Source organism: Epinephelus lanceolatus, chromosome 18, assembly GCF_041903045.1.
Source record: "Epinephelus lanceolatus isolate andai-2023 chromosome 18, ASM4190304v1, whole genome shotgun sequence".
NCBI lineage: Eukaryota > Metazoa > Chordata > Actinopteri > Perciformes > Serranidae > Epinephelus > Epinephelus lanceolatus.
Window position 1 is genome coordinate 12,478,759 of NC_135751.1, and position 26,219 is coordinate 12,504,977.

The 26,219-nt window shown below is 39.7% G+C and overlaps 1 protein-coding gene across 1 annotated transcript in view; it reads right to left on the minus strand.

Annotated features, from left to right (window-relative positions):
- The window catches only part of radil2a (Ras association and DIL domains 2a), a 33,060-nt gene that overhangs the window by 3,421 nt on the left and 3,420 nt on the right, over positions 1-26,219 (minus strand). The window contains exons 4-13 of the mRNA XM_033645623.2: positions 23,527-23,855; positions 18,895-19,590; positions 18,645-18,682; positions 16,497-16,666; positions 16,282-16,394; positions 13,098-13,317; positions 11,935-12,107; positions 8,572-8,716; positions 5,956-6,137; positions 5,493-5,871 (exon numbers count right to left, since the gene is read on the minus strand). Coding sequence (XP_033501514.2) covers positions 5,493-5,871; positions 5,956-6,137; positions 8,572-8,716; positions 11,935-12,107; positions 13,098-13,317; positions 16,282-16,394; positions 16,497-16,666; positions 18,645-18,682; positions 18,895-19,590; positions 23,527-23,855 — 2,445 coding nt within the window. The remainder of the gene's footprint in view (positions 1-5,492; positions 5,872-5,955; positions 6,138-8,571; positions 8,717-11,934; positions 12,108-13,097; positions 13,318-16,281; positions 16,395-16,496; positions 16,667-18,644; positions 18,683-18,894; positions 19,591-23,526; positions 23,856-26,219) is intronic.

A 26,219-nucleotide genomic window follows, 5' to 3' on the forward strand; every position in this document is an offset into this window, starting at 1 on the left:
TAAAAAGAACTGCTCTGATACACTGACCCGGTGCCTTTGAAAACTCCAAAACCTCATTAGCAATTATTCAAAACAACATGTCATAGATATAAAAATAGGAGCTGCCTGGTAAATTAAGTTTTGGTAAAAGCTTGTTTTCATCCTTTTTTGGGTGAGATTCCACTCTCTTGACATGAACCGTCCACCACAATCAGTGTTCAGACTCAAGAAAGGAGTTATTTTGCGGGGGTTGTGATGTTCAAAAAATGTATCCACTGATTTACAGATGTGTCTTTTGCCAAGTATGTCAATGGGAAAAAGTATTCTTGGGCCGCAGGGCATCACATGACGGACCATTGTATTTCTACTATTTGGCCACTATGAAAATTTGTCTTTAAAGCCCGGCACACTTCCTGGAAGCCTGACTGATTCACACTGGGAATTTTTTCTTATACTCTGAATGTAAATAAGGTGCCAGAGTGTACAAAAAAAAAGCATCAAAATAGAGCTGTTTTTTATGTGCCAGCGGAGGATCCCCTGGACCCCTGAAAAAGGTCTTGGCTAAGCTCTGAATGTTGTCAAATACTAGAAACACAATACCTGCGTACACCTGACCTGTGCAGAGCTGCTGTAACTGGCCCCTTACCTCCTGTCATTTTGCAAAAGTGGCCCCCAGGCAGAGTGAGTTGAGTATTCCTGCATTAGAAGCTTGTTTTTTGGATTCATTTTTTAGTGTATAAAATTTTAGAAAATAGCTAGAAACGTTAATCAAAGATTCTAAGAGCCCAAGTGACAGCTTCTTCATCACGTCAGAACTTAACAGTACTTTGCATTGATGCTGTGTGTAACATTACAGCTGCTAAACATCAGCATGGTGGCACTGCCATTGTTAAATTTGAGGTGCAAGCCTAAAAGAACTGCTAGCATGGCTGTAGACTCTTGTTTAAAGTTAAAACCAGAGGTGGCAGAACAGGACACTAAATGTCATTTTTCCTAAACCTGTCCTCCAGGCTGTAAGCACAGCTTTAGTGCACAGGAAATGAAATGTTTAAACTCTTAAACGATCTGCTGAGCTGCCTGAAATCAGATCTGTTAGCCTGACAAGTTAGCACGCCGCGGTGCTGTAACAGGGACTTCCTGCCTGCCTCATGTGTTTCCTCCTGTCACAACAACAACTCAGCAACAGTAGCATTCCCAAAAAAAACCCCACCCTGTTCCCACCCCTGCAGCTCCTGCTCTACAAACCCCCCACCCCTCCCCTCCCTCCGCCTTTTCCCAACATGCAGCCTGTCTGCCCCCCACGCAGGACCTGCCCCGAACAATGCCGCCACCGATTAAGATTCCACGCACCAACCCAACTGTAAATTCCCATGACGGATCGGCCACTGCTCTTTTCTCTCCTGACATCACCACCTCTCTGTAATTCTTGGGGCCAGATTAAAGGATTACCAAACTTTCAAAATAACATTAGCCGTTAGCCAAAACCACAGAGGTAGATACACTGGAGGCCAAGGTATGGCTACACATGGTGGATGATATACAGAGCTCCCAACAGGGTGGAAAAAATTATTTCAATAATAGCTGAAAACTGTGTTAAGAATTGACTTATTTTCTTATTTCTAATGAGAATTTGTCAAATATTTTATATAAAAAGGTAAAAATTTTCCTTTTAGCTTAGAAAATCAGTGACAAGTAGCGAATCCTGGATATGAATCAACTGCTGACAAAAGTAAAGACAAGCCATAGTTTTCTGCCATTATTTTTCACAGTGGTAAGAAAAGAATTATAAATTACTTAAATTATTTATTAACATTATTTTCCTAATTAATCAATTAATCGTGTGACAGATATACAAACAGAGATGGTGCCAGATGGCTCTGTTTCAGTGTAATCCTCAAACCCTTTAAACAAATTACTTTAAAAAGGCACTAACAGAGAAAACATAATACAACACGTAACCAATGAGAGTAAAGACGTCTGATTAGGATCAACAAATCCTTCAGCTTTAAAGCCTTTCTGTAACAGCACACAGCCACAGTGGGGGGGTCTGTGAGGGAGCACATTACCACAGGTTGAACCTCTTAAACACAAACACAATCACATGTGACCAAAAGTGTTTCTGAAGGTCTGGTTCAGATCTGAGGATAGCCTCTGGACCAACCAGCCTCCTCTCTCCTGACTCTAAACAAACAATTAAACTTCTGACTTTTTAAGATATCAGCGTTAATATCCTGAATTATGTTTGTTTTGACTTGTGTGAGTATTTGTGACCATGATTTTTTGGTCTCAGACTGACTATGTCTGTACTGAAATTTACTCCTTCATAATACATCTCAATATTCCAAGACCTTTTGGTCCATATTATTGTAAATGACTGTTTCCTTTAAGTAAGTTGAGGAAAAACATATAGTGGGAACTAACGTTAGAAAGCTAAGCTAACTAGCTTCCACTTTCTGAGTGAAATATAAACCTAACAGCATGATGGGTCCAAAAATGGCACGCATTATTCCACCCTGTATTTTGTTTGTTTGTTTGTTTGTACATGTGACTTTTGCTATCATTAACACCATTATCCAATATTTAAATCAGGTGAAAGAAAGGTGACAATATTTAGATGCCGCATATTTTTGATGAATCTCCAGGCACAGTATGGTCACATTTTCTGCTCAACTGTGTCAGAAACCATGAGCTTCAATCTGCTGTACCTCTGTTGATGGTACCTGGATATAAACAGACAAATACTGCATCCAGTGATTATCAGGTACATTTATCTCACCTTCTTTTCAGAATTACTAACACTAAAAACATCTATCAAAGGTCACCAGAAAATGTAATGGATATAGACCTGATTTATTGCCAGATACTTTGCTGTTCTTCCACCTATTTTGAAAACTGAATAACGTTGATACAGTAACAACCACCACATGGTCAAAGTAATATCCAGAGGTGGAAAGTAACTAAGTGCATGTACTCGAGAACTGTACTTGTACAACGTACAAATTTGAGGTTCTTGTATTTCCATTTTCTGCTATTTTATATTTCTACTTTACTACACATTAGAGGGAAATATTTACTCCACTACATTTATTTAATACCTTTAGTTACTTACAGTATCAGATTATTAAATAAAAACAACAAATCAATTATAATGCATTATTACTAATAAACATAAGATTTAATTGATCCTTTGGTGGGGGTTCGTATATATTGTGGTAAAATAAGCTCCACCTTTACCAGCTGCAACATTAGAGTAATGTACATATTAATGCACCAATAATTATAATTCATTAACATTATTCTAAAATGGGCCATTCTACATAATGAGTATTTTTACTTTTAGTACTTTGAGAAGATCTCTACTGGTATCAGACACTTAAATTTAATGCTTTTTAAAGGTCTTTTCAAGATCGGTTTTAACCCAAATTAAGACTGATTTTTGGACGAATCATCTTCTTATTCAAGCATTGCAGGTAAGTATAGAGGTAAATAGTATATGTAGGAATATGGTTATTAGGGCGAGTAAGGTTAATCTGCATTTTGCCAATAGGTAAGTGCAAGTTTAGGGTAAAAAGACAGTATACGATTCGGGTTCGATTAGATTTGTAACATCAGACTTTCATGCAAAAGAGCTTGACTCATTAATAAGAAATGTAGATGGATAAATAAAATCAGCTAAAATGTTTGTGGCAATTAAGACTTCACATATTAAAATTTAAGACTGTTTAATTACTTTTAAGGCCTAATATTTTTAAAAGACCTTCAGACCTTTTAAGGACCTGCTGCACCCTGTTTAGGTATATTTTAGAGTATTTTTTCCACCACTGGTGACATCCATGCAACAGTGGCCAAAGCTGACAAAGGCTGACGTCAAAAAATGTGGGGTAACGGTAAATCGCTGCCATTTCGAAACTTGAAGCTTAAGTACATTTTCCACAGATAGGTCTGACATGCTGCATTATCATTTTAGTTTCTGTTTCCCTACATAAAAAGTGAAGTAGTTGACTCTCACAGTGACTCCCTCTCACTCCCTTTCACTCCTACAGATGACCTCATGACGGAGGCGTCCAAAAACAATCGGGGCGGGAGAGGAAACACTCTTTCCTTTACAGAGCGAGCCCACCCTGCACAGCCTTCCACTTGAAATTCCTGACCGCCGGAGTCAGTAAAAAGATGAAGGGAGGACTGAGAAGGCGCTCCACCTCTTTTATGTCGGGGCTACCTTTATGTGGACTTGGACAAATATGCGGCAGGTCCTCAAGGTCAAGTCACTAAATACTTCCCTTAATAGATTCAGTCAGAGGAGGTGAATGAGGTTTTAAGACGTGACCTCATTCCAGACGTTAGTAACAGGGGACAAAGTTTGAAGTGAGGCGGTCATATTCTCAGTGACAGAGCTGTGTGTCATCTGAATCAGAACCTGCTGTGTGTAAGTGAAGCCATGAATGGGCCTTTTGAGATGCTGTCGGTTTCTCATCACTTGTGGTTTCCTCTTTGTTTCATGGTCTCTTTGTATGTGCACACTGAACTCTCAATTATCATCTTCGGTTGTCAGGTTTCAGTTGATGGTATTCAGCTGTTAGAGGCTTTAAAGGACCACTTTAAAGGATCTGGGAGGCCATGTTTGTTTTAAATGTATATTCTTTTAATTTAATGTAATTTCAATACTTTACATAAGTGCTGCAACTAACAGCTATTTTCATTATGGATTTATCTGATTGTTAGTAATGTCAGTCTGTCAGTCTTTTACTTTTCTACAAACATTCATGATCCCTAGATCATGAACCCTGCCAACTTTGGTATTCTCCTGATAGTTCTTCTCTAGCCACACCACTGAGGTGATTTTGAGTGAAATGTATCTACTGGATTTTCTGATTTCGCTATGTCTCGTGAAACTCTTGTGGTTTTGTTTCTCATATCAATGGTACCTTTGGCAACAGGAACAATCCCTCTTTGTTCTGGTTACATGTTCAACACACAGTTGCTGAAGACAAAAATTTAGCTTAGACTGGTTAATATTAGTTAAAGATTTGTTCAAAAGTAAATCAGTATTTGCTGAACTGAGGCAAATTACTTTCGAAAAAAACCAGTGTTGGCGGTTAGCCACCAAGAGTAGCCACTGGGACTAACCACAGACAGTCTATGGGACTAACTAGCTTACTGCTACTTCCGCTATCCCACAGGAAGTTGTGCACATAATCATTTTTAAAGTAGTGCCCTCAGGAATAAGGTGGATAATATATATTGTTTCTTACTGTTTTTTTTTCTTATTTCCATAGAGGAATGCTTTGTACCCCACATAGGAGCATCAGACAGTCTTATCCAGCTCTGCTCTGTTGGTCCAGTCTGAGTGCACTGACCACCTGAGTGATGACTGTGTTTGCATCGTGCCTTTATTCTGTTCTGTGGTGTCTACTAAACAATCTGTGACAAAGATCTCTGATGAAGGTAAATTAGATTTACTGGGGCCTATCAGTAAAGTGTGCAGATCTTTTGTCTTCTGCCTGTTCAGTTACCTTTCTTTTGCTGTCGGGCGCCCTCCTGCAGATCCACCTCCAGCTCGGCCAGCTCCATACCCTGAGGGGTGTTGGGTGGCGTCAGCAGGCAGGACGGGTCCAGCGCCAGGCTCTTGTGGTAGCCCATGTCGGCCTGTCCTGGAAGGGTGTTCTGCAGCTCCAGGTTCTTCAGCTTCTGGGTCAGGACTGCCTCACAGCTGCTCAGGTCACCGTGAGATCCTCGGGCCTGAGCCGGCTCTGAAGGGGAGGTGCAGCCCAGGTCTGCCTCAGGGGACGGGCAGGTAACAGGGTCAGAGACCTCCTGATGGGCAGGATCCTGCAAGACCCTGACGGAGGGTGGGGTCATAGACTGGCTGTCTGTGGTTGTCCCATTGAGAGCCTGAGGGACATAAAGTCAATCAATAACAGATGTAGAAACATTAAGGTGTCTCATTTCCTGCTCTGGGGTCAGAGGACTTGTTACCTGTTCCTCTACAGCGGGCTCGGCTTGGGTTTCACTGCGGGGGAGTCGGCGAATGAACTCCTGCAGATGACCGAGCTGTTCAAACAGAGCGGGCTCCACGATGGGTTTACCAAGCTCCAGGTGAAACGTGGTGCTCGGCAAGATGAGAGGCGGGTGGCTGTCGAAACTCTCCAGGATGTTTGCTGCAGGAAGAAGAGAAAGGTCATCCATCACAAACAACCCGATCTTCATTTACAGCTTTCCAATGAAACTCCATCCTCTAACTTTCAAGTAAAGCTGCTGTATTTGGGTTAAGACCTAATTAAAAGCTGTGAATAAAGTACAGGACTGATGCAACTGTTGCAGTCAGTGGTGTTTTTTTACGCAGCAGGGTGCAGTCGGTGAGAGGATAAGAGGTGAAAACAGGTGAGAGCGAGGCAGCGACTGTCCTGCTGGGAGAGGTGGATTTGAGAGGAAGCTGTGGAATGAGGCTAATTGGTGGGGACAGACTGACGGGACAGGATTACTCTAAAGGAATAAAAATACAGTGTATCAGTGTGAAAGTGTACTTGTAACTATCTGTATTATTTTAATTATTATTTAAAAAGAAAAAAATACAGATTTTTTTTTAAATGAGTCCCAAAATGTTCAGTATTAAATAAATAAATGAGACAATATGAAATAAATAAACATGAACAAAAATGAACCAATAAACAATGGAAACTATTTATTTTTTTATTAACAAAAAAAAAAAAAAAAAAAATCTTCCATAGGTGTTCAACTGGGTTGAGATCTGGTGCTTGTGAAGGTCATAACATATGATTCATATCATTTTCATACTCCATTCAGTGACCCTTTATGCCCTATCGATAAGGGCACTGTCAACACATTACTATTTCTGTTTAAATAAATGTTTTGCTACGTTTTGTCGGGGGTGAATGCAGCTCTGTTCTCACTTCCCCAGTAAGTGTCTCCCTACTAAAACCTGCCCAGTTCCTTTATTATTTGGCAGATCGTCTTCATATTTGGCTTGGAGTTCTCTTACCTGCTTTCCTGTGCCTGCCTGATTTTGGGACTGTAAACTTTTTGAAATATTTTTTTGATTTCACCCAGCTGCCTCTTTTGCTGTCTGCAGGTCCAAACCTGCTGCCTCCTCTTCAAGACCGTAACATCTTAAGTAGAATGAGTTGGCAGAGAGTAGGAGCACATTGTTTGGGGTCATCCCTATGTTTCCAGGGTTCTGTTTCCCGGGTTCTATGTTCCCCACTTAACCCTGCAAAAAAGGTTCTATGTTTCCCGCTTGGTTGAGCGGGCAACATAGAACCTTTTTTGTGTAAGCGGGGAACAAAGAACCTTTTTTGCAGGATTAAGTGGGGAACATAGAACCCGGGAAACATAGAACCCTGGAAACATAGATATGCTCCCCATTGTTTCATTAGATCATGATTGATTTTTTAGCAACGGTGTGCTTCCCTCAGAGCTTCTAAGCACCGTTCAGCTCAGTTATTACACTTGTTGAGTTATTTATCGTGAGGTATTGTGCAGTGAAGCATGAATACAGTCAAGTTAGGACATGCAGACTACACAATAGATGGTTCTGATTCCTGCTGAGAGAGGAGTCTGGTTACTGCAGTTTACAGTAAACACAGTCGTCTAGAAAAGGACAGGTCAGGTAAAGCTTTTGGTTTAATCTGATTTTCATCTAGTTTTTAATATTCAGAACAAATACGTATATATTAACAAATGTGTATTTATGAACACTAAAAGTGCTGATGCACTTGTAAGACGTGTATGTTATACAAACCGAACTGATGATGACTAATCTTTTTTTTTTCCTATTCTATAGTATCTATTATATTATTTACATGGCTCCAGAGTCATACAGAAGGAGAGAAAGAATGTTCTAAAGCTACAACTATTTTTTTTTCATTATTGCTCCATCTGCCAATGTTTTTTTTCAATTAATCAGTATTTTAATGTCAAACAGGGTTCCTACATTTTAAGGCAAATTAAATTTAAGACTTTTTATGACTTTTTTAATGCCACTAGGAAATAAATTTAAGACCAAGTTTGCAACAACCAAAATTAAAGAGAGAAAAAAAAAGAACCAACATCAATGACTTAGGGTTAGGGACAGTTTTGCCCAAATGTTTACTGTGATATAAAACAAGCCTTTTCTGGGAAATTCCTGGCCTTTGTTGGCTGCATTTCTTGGCCATTTTGTGTTTCTCACTCAGCATGTGGGATTTCACTGCCTTGATTCCCATCGTGTGATGTTACCAATTATTTTTAGATTTTTTAATGCAACTGAAAGTCAACAATTTATAAAACCTACTTGCCATATCTGAGCATTTTGAAGACTTTCAAAAGATTGATTTTAGACATTTTAATACCAATCAAGGCCCTGTGACTTTTATGACTTCGTAGGATTCGTGGGAACCCTGGGCAAAATTCACCTAAAAAAAATCACAATCCCAGTTAACCAGAGCCCAGAGTGACTTCTTAAAAAAGCTTGTTTTCTCCAACAAAAAGTCCAACACCTAAGTGACTATAAAGATATCTGTACATTATGTCTCTGTCTATGATCTTAATCATTAAACGTTTAACACAAGGATGGTCTACGTCTACATTACTCACCCGTCCTGACAGTGTCTTCTGCGTCATCCGGTGACGGGGTCCATCCAGTGGGACAGGCTTTACCAGAGCTGTATTCTCTCAGCATGTGGTGAAGCTGAGCAGCGTTCAGGGCAGCAAACTCAGTCCTGAGAGACGCCCAGGACGCCTGGATAAACATATAAACAACAAAAGGCAAACATTGAGAGACATAAAGCACACGTATTCTAAAACCCTTCGACAACTTCAAATGCAGGATTGTAAAAGTGATGCTTTAATCTTAAAGAACGAGCCACAGACGCTCTTTGTAGTCATTGTGAGAATGACAGGGAGGGAGAAACAAGCATTTTCCCATCATTCTTGTTTCCATATGAGGAAACAGTCACTGCTACTCTCTCATTTGCATGCAGAGTATTTTTAAACCAATTATATGATCTAGTAAATGGTTTTTGTCCTTGTGGTAACAAAGCCTCCTGAGAAAATATTTCTCACTGGTGAAGCACTTCAACTTATTTCTTATCAAAGCAGCTTTTCTTCAAAGCTCCGTACCTGTGTTTACTCTGCACACCAATAAAAGGTGAGTGTTATAATTAGCACGTCATTCCTGTTCTGTGCAGCGTGAGAAGTGTAAACTTTTAATTATCTCTCTGCTCACCCTCTCAGGTTTCTTATCATGAAATATAACTCACACAAGATAGATAATATTTGATCTTCTGATGACAGCATAAAGTAGCTCAAGGATAAGGAAACAGGTGAGTCACCCACCAGTGATGTTCATGTGACGATTAAAAACATTACATAGTTCATTCAGTCAGTTTCCAGATGAATTGGTGGAAGGAGGCATTTGCCCAGACATGCAGGGGCCACATCAGAAACCATAAGTTAAATGTTGTTGTGTCCCTGCCCTTCTCTTATAACGCAGACGCCTCTGAGCTCAACAGAAGGTGAGGTTTAAAAGCTGCTTATAAACTGCAGAAATGTAAAAATGTCTCTGTTTGTTATGTCTGAGATTTAATGCTCAGCAGCTAAAATTACTCCTCAGATGTTGTGTTCTCCATAACTGCTGGCAAAACAAGCGACGCCACATCCCTCTGGGGTAATTTACAACTGTGCCAGTGAGCCACTTCAGTTCTTAAAAGCCCAGAACTCCAGATGGAAAAATCAGTCAAGGGTGTGTACTCTGTCGCAGCAGCCACAAAGTGACCTCATGCCAGGGCAGGGATACATAAAACCACCAGCTTCTTAGCAACCATCCAATCCCATGTACAGACGAGACACAGCCCTCAACAGCTGTGTAATGAGGGGGGCTGAAGCTGTGCTGTGCCCCGGAGATGTTTCAGGCTGGTATCATGACTGTGAGTCATATGGTCAAAACAGGTGTGAGAAACTGGGTCTCATACTTAACCCAGTTCCTCCAAATATCGAGGGTAGATCCCACTGACACAGAGCAGGAACAGATTAAGTTCTGTAGTCAGCTCAAATATCTTTATCATCTCATCTCATCTCTCATTCCAAACCAGAGGAACTTATACTTGTACCTCAGGAATACTCAGGCAGTTGTTGAGAAGTATGTGATAAGCTCAACGAATGAACTCATCTAAGAAAGCAGAAACTGTGATTTGACTTTAAAAACAAATCCACACATCTGTGTAAAAGACAAAAGAATGACCAAATGGACTGTAACTTTGGACAGGCTGTGTGTGCTTGTTTATCATTCTGTGTCACCTCTCTTAATACTTTTGTGGGTCTGTGAACGCAGCACAGGTGGTACTCTTCAGAAGTTTTTTTTTTTTTTTTACCTCGGAACCAATTTGTATGATATAGAGAATTCAAACTTTTCGACCCAGCACAAGGAACGATTACGTTTTCCTTTTACTGCACTTTACGTTCTGCGAGTGTGATAAAACACTCCAGCTCCAAAGATAAAAAAATCAAAACATGGCGTCAGTGTTTTTATAAAGAGCTGAAATAGTTCGAAGTAATGGATATGTTGGTTATAGTGTTCGAGAAATATTAAGCTTTCAGTCCATTTTTCTACGCATTACTTTATCACTAATGGCTGTGTGGGCCTCTCAGACAAAGAAAGTTGGGAACTACTTTTCTATACGAAGTTGTTTAAAGACCTTTATGGAAAATGTTGTGACCACTCCTGACCAACCCAACCCTCCATCCATCTTACATTAAACTGTCTTTCTGTCCCTTTGGTTTACAGTTCACACTATGTTATGTCCCACACTGGAAAAACCCAAGAAGTAATGCTCTCACTGCATCACAAAGAATCACAGGCAAGCTTTGATCTGAAAGGCATATTCTAGGATTATACTGTACATAAAATTGATTTGATGGCGTCATGTACAGTACATATAAGCTGCCTTTTCTATTCATAGCCTCTCTATTTAAAGCACACAATTAAAAGTACATGGCTACTTCATCACAAAAACATTCAGCAGGTTCCATGACATCATACCTGTACTTTGAGAAGTTGTTCATGACCTTTTGTATCACCTTTGTTTCTCATCAGTCATACCTGTGTCACCTTATCTGACGGTTTCTCTTTATGTGTTTAATAACCAGCCAAGTGAGAGCTCAGCTTCCTTCTGTGGTACGAAGTGTAAACAAGATCTGAATGGGTAACCAAGAGAATGGTGTGCTTAAGGAGGGATTAAATGTTAAGTTGGCAAGCTACCACTGTGCGGCAAAGACTAAACACATTTATAAGGTTGTTGTTCTAGTGATGTCTGAGTGATATAGCGCAGTGTGTTATTCCTGAGCATACAGGAAACAAAGGGTATGAAATGCCTTTACTCTAATGTACCTCTGTGTCTTTGAACATTAAAATTCCACTTGAGCTCTTAGATAAATGTTTTCACTTAATTATACATAATGAAAATGATTTAAGATGATAATATATTACATAAATACTCTGGGTAAGAGGATATATTCAGGTCACTGTAATTGTAATTAAGATAAGTGGTGGCCAAAACTTCATTGGCACCATGATGTCATGGGTTGATCATTTTACTGTATTGACCGTTCCTGCTGTTTCCTCATATCTGATCAATGTGACTGGCACTGTGAGAGTTTAAGTGCACCAGTACCACTATAACCATTAACCAGTAACATGCTTCCACAGACTTTATGGGATTATTAGTCACGGTTATCACAACATTTTGCAGCAATAAGAATCTGTAGAAAAGATAACATGGAGCAGCGGGAAGGGTTAGGTGAAACATTTTGCACCTCAAACATAAACATGCATAACTAATGTTACACTGACACTTTTGAGACAATGAAAACATTCATGCTGACGCAAACATGACTCGACTCTGGAAGCTTCACCCGCCCATGGAGAGACAAACAGGAAAGGAGAAACGGATGTCCTCTGACCTGCAGGAGGGTCTCTTTGGGTGTGGCCAGCAGATTGACAGCAGCAGAGAGCTTCTGGAAGAATTCGTTGGCCAGATCGCCCAGACCGATGCTCTGGATCCAGTCCATCAGCAGGTCCAGGTTGGCCCGGATCTGAACACCTCGGGACCACTGGTAGAACCCAGCGACAGATCCTGAAGAACAAATCAGTCAGAATTAGACATGATATTGATGTACAACTTACCAATACAGTTTTTACATTCAGTAGAAGTACAGGGATTTGATAAAAGTTATATATAGCAGTTGTAGTAGTAGTATTAATGCCATTAGCCTGTTTACATTGAAATGCTGCAATAAGTTAATGTGTTTTTTAAAAAAAACAAACAAACAAGAATATAGGCAAGAAATACAGTTTAGTAGCAAATGCAGTCTAAAACAAAAGGTATCTGTGTCAGGAAATGTGCTGACACCTGTTTGAAAAAAATATACTGCACGTTAATAATTAATGTAGTGCACATACATAATATACTGCTACACATATAATAATAATAAACAACATAATACCGTAATCATATCAAATTCTCACTAAATCAGTTTAGAGATATGATGTTGCTAGCAGCTGTTTGAGGCTGTGCTGTTTTGCTAAATGCTAACATTAGCATGCTAACATGTTCACAATGACACTGCTAACACGTCTACTGTCTTATTTCAGCGTGTTAGCATGCTAACATTTGCAATTTAGGACTAAACACAAAGAGGTTGATGAGAATATCATTGGATTTGTTGTTATTTGGTCATTAACCAGCCCCAGACGCATGGACATTTTGGCCTGGTAATGACGACAGATGAAACATTAATGGATCCCCAAAGTTATTACAGTTCAACCTGAAGGGAACATGAATGCTTGTACCAAATTTCATGGTAATCTATGCAATATTTGTCTGAACAATTCACTTAAAATAACAAATGTTAACCCCTTGGTGTCGCTACAAGAAAAGCCAGTGGATCATCAAAGACAGTAGGATTCATCCTCTGGGGAACATGAATGTTTACACAAAACTTTGTGGCAACTCATTAGATGAGTTGTTAAACTATTTCAGTCTGAACCAAAGTAGTGGCTAAAACAAAAGAGTAAAACTGGTCTAACAGGTTTTCTAATGTGGAAAAATGAGCTGAAGTCTTACCTCTCTCCATTAGGGTGTTGAACAGCGATGCGTTGATGAAGAAGAACAGGTAGGCACAGAGTTGTAACGAGATGTCTGGATGGACCTGGAAGGCTGTAAGAAGCTTCAGCGCCTCCTTCAGCACTTCCAGGATGCTGTTGAGTCCATCGGGCACTCGCAGCTGACCACTCTCTGAGAACGGGTTCCCATCCAGCAGGCCAGGCAGCGCTGAATACATGCTCTGTGGAGAGAGGTGGTGACAGGTTACATCTCTCCTGTAAAGACCAGCTGGATGTTGCACTGCACACTGTACAAAGTACTGGATAAGCACTGTTAATGCACCATGGGAGTCAAATGTGATAAGGCTGATACTAAGAGTCACTGAAGCACATGAACTATAACACGTAGACAAAACATTCCCTCTCCTACATGTGATTCCTGATTATATGAAGTATGGTGCAGTAAAGTTACCAAGGAAATAATGTTGTTTTTCTGTTAGGACAGGACATAATGGCTCAAAGTCAAGAGAGGAAGACATTCAGAGAGTGTGCAAGAAACACTGTAAGGAAGCTCATGTTTTACAACACAAAAGGCCAGCTGAAAGAAATTTAAAAAAAAAAACGGTATCCTACAATTACACTGCAATTTGAGTCATTTTAGATACAAAACCTGCTCTAAAACGTGGATTAAAACAAATAACACACAGCAAGCTGTGATAAAGCATACTGGTGCCCTGTAGAAATGTGTTCTTTAACATTAACAAACCATTGCCAAGATATAAGTTATTCAAGAATAACCAAATGAAATTATTGAGAAGTAGTTTGGCCTTTTGTGCATTTTATAATTACATTCCTATCTTAAAAAGCAGATATATAAATATCAGGAGGAACAAGACAGTTCTGCAAACACTGCAAAATCATCTTGTAAGCTGTTTTATTGAACACAACCTCATTGTCAGTCCTCACACAGATCCGGCTCTTATCACTACTCCTTCTGACACAGTTCTGCCATTGTTTTACAATGTATGACATCACCTGCTAGGTACACACACACACACACACACACACACACACACACACACACACACACACACCATGACTAGGATAATAACCTCAGACACACTGTAAGAGGCCATAAAGATGACAATAACCCTGCATGCCTGAGGCAACAGATCAGCTCATAGTATACAGTAAGGATCTGAGGATTTTTACAGACTGTTAATTGTGTTTTAACACATCTGTATGGCCCAGTATGCCACAGAAAAAAAGATCTATTTTCCCACATATCTTCATTTTTGTTCTACTGATCATTGTGGTGTATTTAATAGCAGCATTACAGTAATGCCCTTTGGCCAAGTTTAATTCATATTCTATTTTTAAAACAACTTTGCCAGTACAAACAGAAGAAGTGATGACATTATTTCTTTAAATTGCAAACACAGTTGAGTCAAATTTCACAGGAAATTAACAGAAACACATTTTTCCCCTCCCTTCCTTTCCCCCACTGGGTGTTTCTCTGATGACAGTTCGTCTTCCTCTACAGGAAGCATATCCTCTTTTTCTGTCCACCAGAAAAATAGTTACCAGCAAACACATACACAGACTTTGTAATACACTGTTAGAAAGACATTGCAATACATGTTACTGTCCTAAAAAACGCTGGGACTGCTAGATTAACAAGCCTCAAAAGTGACAAATAAACATGATAGCATACTGAAAAGCTGCCTCTGAAAAAGCCACATCTTTTTTTCAGACTAAAGAGCATAAACTGTACCGCAAAATGTCTCTTTTTTTCAGCACAGGCAGTTGAAATATGTCTGAGTATTCACAACAACAGCACAGACTGTTCCTGCTTCCTTCCCTTCCTTCCTCAACCAGTCACTGTGCAGAGTGGTGGTGTTTCTACAGACTCTGCTGCTGGGACCTCGACTTGATTCTACACGAACCAGACAGCCTTTAATAAGCATTTTTAAGATGGAGAAGTCACATAAATCTTGTCTGGGAGTGGCCTGTTTGGGCTGTAAAACAGAGGAGATGACTGTTGACTGTCACAGAACAAACCCAGACACACATTTAAGATACATTTCAAGTCTTTATATAGCTTTTAAGGCCTTAGAGTGGTATAAATTATCTCAGTAACATAGATTGTGTAAGTTATGTAGTGGTGTACCCCAAGGCTACATCATAGGCCCCATTTTATTGTCATTATATAGGTTTCCACTGGGGTTTTATGACAGTTCTACATCCATTATCATCGCTAAGCTGATGACACACAGCTGCCCTTTCCCCGCAACCAAGTGAAACACATAATGAGGAGATGAAGAAGATGTTGAATGTTGAATGGTCAACAATTAGCTCCAGCTAAGTTAAAATAAAATGTTTTTGAAGTGCTGCCTTGTTTGGCACCAGCCTACATATCTGATGTCTTCATATTCTATGTCCAGACTACTCAGATCTTCTGTTCAGTTACTCCTCACCCTTTCGCATTCCCAGTCAAAATACAAAAATGGTCGAGCTTTCTCCATTTGCTGCTCCCAGATTGTGGAACAGTTTACCTTCACTGTCAGATCCTACCCAATGTATCAACACGATAAAAACCAGGCTAAAGAGCCTACGTTTTACAATTTGTTTTACAGTTTGAGTCCCATTAATTATCATTATAACAATAAAATACTTTAGTTTTGTCTGGTACAGTATTTTATGTATATATTTTTGTTTTAATCATTTAAATTTCTCTATTAAAGCACTTTGGTCTATTATTTTTTAAATTGGCTCAAAAAATAAATTTGACTTAACTCTTAGCAATTCAATACTACAACTGCAAGACCTAAAAAAGACCTTCAGATGTTCACATAGTGGCTCTCATCAAATCAGCCATTCTGGTTTTGTTATGCAACAAACTAGTGAAACCTTGAGAAACGAGATTGTCTTTTTGTTTATATTGCATTCAGTGGAAAAGACACCCTGCTCACTATCTCACAGGCCTTTCCTGACTGAGAGTGCCAGACAGAGTTGGTGTTTCCATTCTGTTATTGTGTTTTCTATCTGGAATATGCTCAATGAAAACAGAATGTGGTGTTTACACAGTCCAGTTTCCTGCTTCACATGTGACCGACGCTAAGATTTTAGAGGTCAAAAAGGATGTGAAAAAGCTGATTTCACTTAATGAGTGTGTTTATGTGTCGTATATTAATGTGTCGGCCAACCTTTGTTAGATAGTAGACAGTCTGCTGGAAGGTGAACATGATGACTTCTTCCAGGACTGTCATGGCTTCCTCACAGGCTGTCCGAGTGGAGGAGATCTCAGAGTCCAACAGTCCTGACAACACATACAAACACATTTTAAAATCACATATAACACTCTCTAACAGCTATGATAGAAAAACAATCAAGTTAAAGGTCACGCTGTGTTACTGTCCACCTTGGTCCTCCTGGTCCTGCCTCCAGGGCAGCAGCTGAGGGACTTCATGCTGGATGAAGTGCAGCAGTTCGATGGAGTTGGCCATCCACAGCACCAGAGGCTGCAGACCTGGGATCAGCTCCTCCATGCTGAGCAGCTGAAAATGCTCAGGCTGCCCGTCACTGGAGCTCCTGATATAAAAACACAGAGATTAGCAGTGAATTTGTCTTTTTTGACACTTCACAGACAAAACCCACTTTATCCAATTCAGACACCAGTCAGAAATCTTTGTACAGACTTTTATAACACCCAGAAACAACTACGGAATGCACTTTGCTCTGGCCGACTCACAACGACCACGATGAGTCTTACAAGACTTAAAGAGTGTGATCATGTTACACCTGTCCTGATGTCTGCACACTGGCTAGATCTCTTGAGGCTGGTTATTTAACTTTTTTCAGATTAAACAAAAACTATTTCAGGAGTAGAGCATTTTCCAGTCAAGCAACTTCTGCTTCAATTACGGGGGGCAGGCTTTGTGCAGATTTTCAAATCTGGGCTTAAAAGTTTAAAAGCCATCTTTTTTTCCAAATTTCATGGGCTGCATAAACATCCATCACTTCTACTTTGATAACTAATTACTTTAATTCTGTTTATATTAACATTCTTACCTTTATATTTGGGATTCTGCCTTCTTTTGTATTTTAACCTCATATTTGTATGTCTGATGTATTTTAACCTGTAAACTATGCAGACATTCACTTTAAAGTTGAAGTTAATTCAAATACTTTTGGTCGATTAAAAAAGATACCTGAATTACAACAATACTTCTTAATGAAAGGTATAAGTTATAGTATTTGTAGTTGTCATCACACCTAAAAAAATAACGTAAAATAGTTTGTGTGCATACTATTTAAATACAGTTCATGCAGCCCTAGGTTTTACTTGCAACGTGTTGTCTGTTGTGACAACAGATATCAGTAAACCTGACTTGAATAAGTCGATAATATTTATTTGGTTTGTTGTGTAAGTGACACAATCTAAACCTGCAATTTTAAAATAGTGCGATAGTAAAGATAGTAAGTTGAACGTTTTTTTAGTTTCATCTAAAACCTCCACATAAGTGCTCTGTTTATCCTCCAGTTAACCTGTTTCGGACTTCCTCTAATATTTCTACAAATCAGCAAAATTTTTATCTGCAGTCAGACTTGTACAGCAACATTCCACTTTCCTCATGAAGCCATTTTGAATGTCATTGCTTGTCCTAAAATAACATCTCAAAATGTCTTGTGAAAATGGGACAATCCTACTGTTAGTTTTGCTGAAATGATTAGTTGATGAATCGATTACTTAAATGACTAAACGTTGATCAAAATCAATTTTGATGATCAATTCTTATATAGCTTTTTTATTAAGGGAAAACATTATGTTTCCAGCCTCTAAATGTGAAGCTACTTTCCTCTGTTTTATATGATTGTAAACACCTTGAGTGTTTCACTCCTTTTTTGGACAAAAAAAGCTTGGACAGGCATTTTTCACTATTTTATTATCTGACCCATAACTGCACTACAGCTTTACACTATATTTACTTCCAATTTAGCACTGCAATGTCCACCATCAAACTTAACAACCACTGCAAAGCATTACACATGTATATGCTTACTTATTGAATGAAAATGTTATTTAATTATTAGTTACAGCTATTAATACCTTACACTTGTATTCTTGTAAGGGTAGAGACATATTACACTTCTTTGGATATTTGCTCCATCTCTCACTCACTTCTATTAAAGGTCTATTGAGTTTGTTGAACTTGGATAACTTTGATAACTTTGCTCATGTCCTGACACAGACAAAGTTTAATCTGGTGACACATGATAATAAAGAAAGAAACACTGCGCTCAGTGAGAAAAACTCTCTGTTGCTTCTACTTTCTTAGCGAAGAGACTGTGGGAAATTCTCTCTTTGCACAACCTGCATTTAAAAAAAAACCCTCATTGTTTTCCAGAGGAGCAAACAGTTGTAAAATCAGACTTTAACTCCTCTTTTATTCAGACTGTAAAACTCGAGGTGTCGTATATCATCGAAGGCAGCAGCTGCTGCTCCTCTCTGTGGTAGCTCATTGTCATGTATTTCTGGGGCGATCTGGAAAACACTTTGTTTACTCACGTTTCTGGCTGAATTGCTGCAAGCTCCTTTGTCTTCTCCTAAGAGGGAGGACACGTGAAGAAAATATCCATTTCATCCCTGCATTACCAGCAAATATCATCCATCTTATGTACATTATATACAACTCTGATGGCACATTTGATTACTTTACATTCATCGCCACACTCAGGGGAATATAAGGCTGAATACAAACTTACACATTTGAGATTCTCTGGCACAAAAGGTAAATTATCTGAAGATTCGTTCTTACCCACATAACGAGCTGGATCTGACTGGCTATCCGGAGCAGCAGCTGTCTGAAGTGTGTCAGCTCAAACGTGGACGCTGAATGCTGAATACAGAGGCTCAGCAGGAAAGCAGGCGTCAGCTTTGGTTCATTTCCACTGGGGTCCAACATATCCAAAACCTCCTGCAGGACCCTCTCCTCCTGATCCAGCTCATAGATCACCAAAGCCTCTGTGCCCTCCAGGTCCCTCCAACGAGGAGGTAAAGACTTCCTCTGGAACCTTTTGATGGTGACAGAGGAGCCACATGATAAACAAGAGGATGATGTCTTTGTGTCAGAGTTCGGGCAGAGTGTGGCCATCCAAGGAGGGGTCTGGATGGATCCCGGTGTGCTGGTAGGATCCTTAAACATGAACAGGTAGTGTTTCCCCAAGCCCACCAAGTCCCCTGGGTTCAGTTCAACCTCATCTTTAAGGAGGAAACCGTTTCTGGTCACGGGAGCACCGTGAAGGGGCTTCAGCATTGTCAATGTCTTTCTGTGATCCCCTGTGGACGATGGGTTGTTAGAGTCCAGGCGTCTGACACAGCAGTGTTGAGGCAACACATCAGGAGCAAAGAGAAGGATGTCGACCTTTAACCTTTCCTCATCCTCTCCGTTACAGTGCTCCCTGCAGCAGCCGAAGATGGTGGTGGTCCCACTCATCAGGTAGATGACAAAATCCTGCAAAGACAAGTGTTTTTTTAATTCAGTGTTACAAAAACAGTTAATTGTTGGTCACAATTAATCCGCCATCTATTTTTATTGATCAATTTATCATGTGGTCTCTAAAATCTAAGAAACTGGTGAAAAATGTGTCACAATTTCCTACTTGCTGTTTTCAAATATTGTGGTTTTGTCTGTTTAGCAGCCCAAAACCCAGATATTCAATTTACAATCACATAAGACAAATAAAAGCAGCAAATCCTCACAATTGAGAAGCTTAAACTACTGCAGGACATTCCAAATGCTTCAAAACTTACTTTAAGAATGAATCATTTGGTTTGTATAATGTTAAAAATACTTAAGTATGCATCTTCAAATTGCTTGTTTTGTCAGACCAACAGTCAAAAAGCCAAAGATATTAATTATACTGTAATACAAAGCGACAAATTCTCACACTGGAGAAGATGGAACCATGAAATGTTGCTTGAAAAATGACTTGACAATGAATTAATTACAAAAATAATTGCTGATTTATTTTCTATTCTTGCATCAGCTCTTTATGTAATCCAACAACCAATGACAGTCAAAGTGTAGGACAGGATTGATTTTCTTGTGTAACATTTTGGAAGTGAACCAGCAGTGTGCGTGTAAACAGCAGCATGATCAGCCTGCACTGGCAGCGTGATGGGAGACAGGAAAGGAAGGGCTTATGAGTGAGACATCGGTGATGTCCGTGACTGCAGGTTCACCACATTAAGACAATTAGTCATGTGATGATACATTATCATCTGTACTGGTAACAGTCTGTAGCCTGGCAAGCAATATGAGGGTAGAATTGCTGCCTTGTGTGTTATATTCTACAAACAAACGAAGGTTAAAGAAGTTGAATAGTTTAAAAATGAGAAGTTAATTGTTACTTGAGCAAAAGTCCAGTTTTTATATTCAGTGTGTCTAATGCTTTTACTGCTTTTTTCTGTCACACTCCAGGAAATTTTGTCTTATTTTATTTATTAGTTCTTTACATGTGATGTTTCCATTATAAAATAAAGAGGATTAAAAGGTGTGTGTGAGTGTGTGTATAGGTGTGTGAACATGTGTGTTTGATTGGACTTGTTTATCTTGTTTTATTTTACACTTGCACTTTGTTACTTATTTTTGATTATTTGTTGTAAAGCACATTGAGTTTACCTTGTGTATGAAATGCGCTTTATAAATAAATTTGACTTGACTTGACTAAAAGACTCTTGTGCTTTCAAATTCCAGTGAAGGAGTTCTCAGAAATCTTGTAGATTTTAGATTAAGTTAATCTGTAAATACAGTTTTAATAAGACTAACAGTCTTCAGCCCTGGTCGCAGCTCTGTGAGGCTGCACGTAGACACAGTGTGCTTTGAGCTAAACACTAATGACAGCATGCTCACATGCTGATGTTGCATCAAAGTTCAGCAGAATCCATCCAATAACTGCAGATACTTTAGTCCGTACAAAGTGGTGGACCGGCAGACTGAACGACTCCCATCTCTAGAATCATGCTGCTAACATGGTTAAAAAGTTCTAATTTTCTGCATAAAAGTATCATTACTTAAAATATAACCAGTAGTAATTACAAGTAACAAGTCCAGTTTTGTTTAAAGCTGCAACAATTAATTGACTAAAAGCCATTAGTTGGTCGACAGAAAATAAAAAGGCAACTGTTTTGATGATCAGTTATTTTTGAAATTTTCTGAGCAAAAATGTCAGACATGTAAAGATTCCAGCTTCTGAATTCTGCTGATGTGACGTTAATCTTTGTCACATACAACAGTAAAGTAGATACTGTTGGTTCTTGGACTGTTCGTCAAATAAAACAAGGTATCTTAAAAAGTGACCTTGGGCTGTGGGAACCCCTTTTGACTTTTTTATGACATTTTATGGACAAATATCAAGAAAATAATTGGGAAATTAATTAATAATGAAAATAATCATTAAATGCAGACCTAATTGTGTTGTCAATTGTGAAGATATGGTTTCAATCACAAACTTTAAAGATCTAAATGGCTACTTAAACACTCTTAGTTCCTATGCCCAATTATAAACCACAAACAATTAGTCCTGCTGCCACTCTTAACCTGCTGTGGTGCTACCAGCATCCTGCACAGTCAGCAGATCTTCACCGACGGTGATAAACAGCGTTGCAAAAAAGAGCTTCATGTTCCTGTGAATAGGGCCGGGCTAACAACCACAGTCTGACTCTAGTTTACTGTGAAAAATGAGTAGTGTAAACTCAGTGATTCAGAGTGCATCACAAATCCACGGAATTGTGATTTGGAGGTGATATTTTTAGGCTCTGTGTAGAGTTACGGATATTTTCGTCTACGTTTTTGCCGCTAGTCAATACGTAAACGGAGTTTTAGGTCAGATTTTTGAAAATGCCTTGTAAGGTGTGGATTTTTTTGACATGTGTAACAAAGCATTTGAGAGACGATGACATCATATTCTCAATTTGTGCATGCCAGTTTTTGCTTTGTGTAATGAGCTTGTGCTTGAAACAACAACAATGGCGGACTAACATTTTGTGTAGGATTGTTACGTACCTCGTGGTCCTACCATATATGCGTCACACTTCGGTTTTGCCCTAGCACCTTGTGCCATGTAAGATGTTAAATTAAGAGGTATCTAATATGCATTAGTGAAGAAATAATTAGCTACTATTGTTTAACTATTGTTTGATTTTCTTTTTTAATACCACACTGAGAATCTTCTTCTCTGGTATTTGATGTATCGTTGATGTCGCCTTTATTGCTATCTACTGGCCCACTGAGTAGAGTCATTTTTGCATTCTAGTGTGGATGGAGATATTTTGTAAAATGGTTGGTTGGTCGGTCCAAAAAAACTTCTCCACCCATTGGTGGCCACCGTTTTTGCCCTAGGAGGCTGAAATTTGGCATTGAGGCCAAGTCCGTGTGTGTGTGAAGGTGTGTCTATGTGTTCATGCCATTTTGCTTAAGGAGATGGGGGTGGGGCTTGGAAGGGGAATGGCCTATTGCAAAAAGGCACATGACTTCAAAATGAATTCTCAGACTTGCCAAAGATTTAGTGGAAAGTTTGGTCATGAGCTAAAGAACAGCTGATTAACTGTTCATACCAACTGGCTAGAAGGTGCAACACGTAGCGCATGCCCATACATGGTCGCAGCTATTGCGAATTCAAGGAATTATTTTAAACAGAAGAGAGAAATATCCCTTTTAAAAAATACCCGTACACATGTAGACAGGACCTAAACACTGATCAAATACATTGGTATGTAGATAACAGCACATAACCCCTCCTTCTGAGTTTGTTTATATACTCTAAGAATAGCTCCTGTGTAGTTTATCCTCCTCTACAGTGTCTTTAATCAGGGTTATCTCCTGGTTTTAAACGTCCTGACTCAGCAGGTTTCCCTCTGTCTGTATGGTGAATGCTGTCTTTTCATTGGGACATGATGACAGACAGCTCGTCCTATGTGGAGGTCACTTCTGTTTCCCTTTGAGCGTCAGCGCACTTCTGTAGGCATGAGCCAAATCCAAAGTGTTTCCTTCCTCTCTGACCTCTTATAACCACCTGACTCTGACTCTGGGATTTTCTCCTTGAGGTTCTTAACGTAAGACGTTCAATCCAACACTCTCCTGTACCAGTGTATATCCTGTTGTCTCTTCTAAGCTTGGGTTTGTCATCCGCCTGCCAACACATACACTGCCAGGAGACTCAAGGACCTTGTGTGAGGCCTTCAATGACCTTATTGCACTGGCTGTTTGAATGAGGAGCCCTACGTTTACACTTTCCACTACACAACAACAATTTAATTTATAGAAAGATCAGAGAAACCATTCATTTAAACGTACTGTGTATCATCATATAAAAACTTTACAATTACAAATTTGTAATTTGTAATATTAGGCTATATGAATGAAACTGAATTGACATCTGCCACTCACCTGTCTGTGGCTGTAGCCCTGCAGCAGGAGGAAGTATGGGAAGTCGAAGGGTGGGTGAATGGAGTACTGGGTCGTGTTGTCATCGCTGCTCTCTGTCTCCTCCTTCTCCATGCCGAGCCGCAGCACCTCCTTGTCAGCCTCGGCCTCGGGATCCTCTCTGAGCGTGCTCTGCTGGGCCCGGCTGGCCTCCTTCCCCATCGCTGGCAGGTCCATCTCACTAAGACTCCTCCAGATCCCAAGTCCGTCCACATCCTCCCCGCTGCCGTCCACAAACAGCGAGGTCACTCTAGAGCGGCTCTTCTGCAGCTTTCGAGCCTGAGCGTTGATACCTGGATGGGAAGAAGACAGAGCGTTACACCTTAACTCTGCATGTTATGATTTACAATATGAAAACCAAACTGTTGCATGTTCATGATGATAAAGTGCACAACTGATGTCTGGAAAGGGCAGAAGCACACAGGAACTATCACTTATAGTCAAAGATTTGGACAAAATGTAAATTTAAGTTGTGATGTTGAGTGACCAAGAATTATTAGAATACTGACAGATGACTTTGATATTTTGTTGGTTTTCAGTTAAGTTGTTGTTGTTGTTGTTAAGTAACCAGAATCCAATGTATTCCAAACATCTCATGCCAACGTCATCTTGACAAAGAATAACAACATTAATCATGAGGTATGGAGGACACAAACCAGTGTCTGCAAAACATTATAATGTTAATGTCTACACAACGTGAAATTCTAGACATTTAAAATATCATCAACCAGATTTTCATTCCAACCAATATTTAACGTCTGTCCGACATGAGAGTTTATCCTTCATCCTTCACATGTCAAGAGACACAAAATATAAGAAACATAAACATACTCTAGAGCAGAATTTAACAATTCAGCATCACTCTACATTTTAGATTAAAATAAAAGTCCACAAAATTGAACGTTTTCCAAATATGAAAGAAAAGGGTCTGAAGAAACTTTACCCACAGTTTTGAATCTAGAGTTAATTTCTCTAATGACAGAAAAACTGATTGCGGAATAACTTACATGTCAGAAATGTTTCCTTCCAAGATTATAGAACACATTCCTTTTCCATGTAATTCATTATAATAAGTGTCTTGTATTTCACCAAAAAAGATGCTTAAAACCCCTTCTTTGCATCTAAGAAAGTTTGGGGAATTATCACACATTCATAATTATTAGACATTTAGAATTAGCCGTTGATACGGTTACCAGTAAATGTGTAGAATGACGTACCATCATCTAAAGCCACGGTTAAGTCATTTTCCCAGATTTTAACAAGAAAAAAACAGAAGAGGAGCAAAGTGAAACCAATTTTGTTAAACACATTAACCAAAAAAATTCACAATGACCAAAATCCCCTCTGAAATCACTCAGGCTGCAACATAACACTTCACTACACTGGCACCAATTCAAATGGAACATAATCAGAAGGAAAGGGAGGAAATGTGCCTGGAAAGTGAGATGTGACCACCTCTATCTGATACCAGCAGCCGCTCTGTCGGCCTGACGTAACACAAACACTATTCAGCTCATTTGGAGCCATTAAGCACAGAGGAATGTCCACCGGGCCCCGGCTTCACACCCGGCAGTCCTGCTGCTCTTATCAGCTGTGGAAGTGGGTGTTTTCCACATTGTTCAGCACTAGTATGGCAGCCCGGGCTCAGTGCCTAAAACACTCACACTGGAGAGGTAAAGGGCAGTTTCCCCCGGTCACTGAGAGGAGAGGAGGCTGGATCACACGTGTGAGAACCATGAGAACCAGGGTTTCGCTGACCATCTTTAAGACGTAAGATGTGAACTGTCTTAGAATTAAAATCTTCCAATGGTGGGAAACCATCTCAAACATCAAGAGGACCACTGAAGGACACTAAACTCACACATGATAGACTAAATAGGCTAATTAACACATTATATCTTGACATTTTGCCATTTTAAGTGCCAGACTATTTTAGTGGTTCGGAATCGGGATACATAAGGTGTTTATACACTATATCATGTTCTTCTTCTACATTTCTTTACAGCTGTCTTAAACATTTAAAATAATGAGGAACATGAAACACTGACAGTAAGTCCTGGATCCACTGGGTGTTATAATTAGAATGTAAATCACCTGAACTAACATCTGTTCAAACATATAAGTTTAAATATAAAATGAACTATGTGAGCTGTGATCAGGAGGGATCTCAACACAACAGTAGCACTAACAATAATACTGATTTTAAAGCCAACATATTGGACTGACGCAGAAAGAACCACATCAAACTTGTGCCAAAGTCAACAGTGCTGCACAGTCCCCAGTGAGCAGGAAGTGAGCGCTGATAGGAAAAATAACAGAGCAGTGAGTGGCCACCTTCTGGCAGCACCAGGCCCAGCGTGAAGAGCTGCTCAGAGCCTCGATGTTTCACAGGGCCCTGATGGGCCCTTGCAATAAAACAAAGATAAGAGTGGGGCCGCACTGACCTCCTCTATCCCTCACTGCAGCTTTTGTTTCCTCCTGACCTCTCTCACATGCCTGCCATCTCCCCTGTTCTAGCTGGTGATAAGCTGGACAATGAAGGCTGTTAGCCTGCAATAAGAGACAAGGATAAAGGCTCCCCATGCCACCACCACACAGACTGAGTGACTGATTACCCAGGCGTACACATGTTAGGGTCACTGAGTTGTAATGAAAAC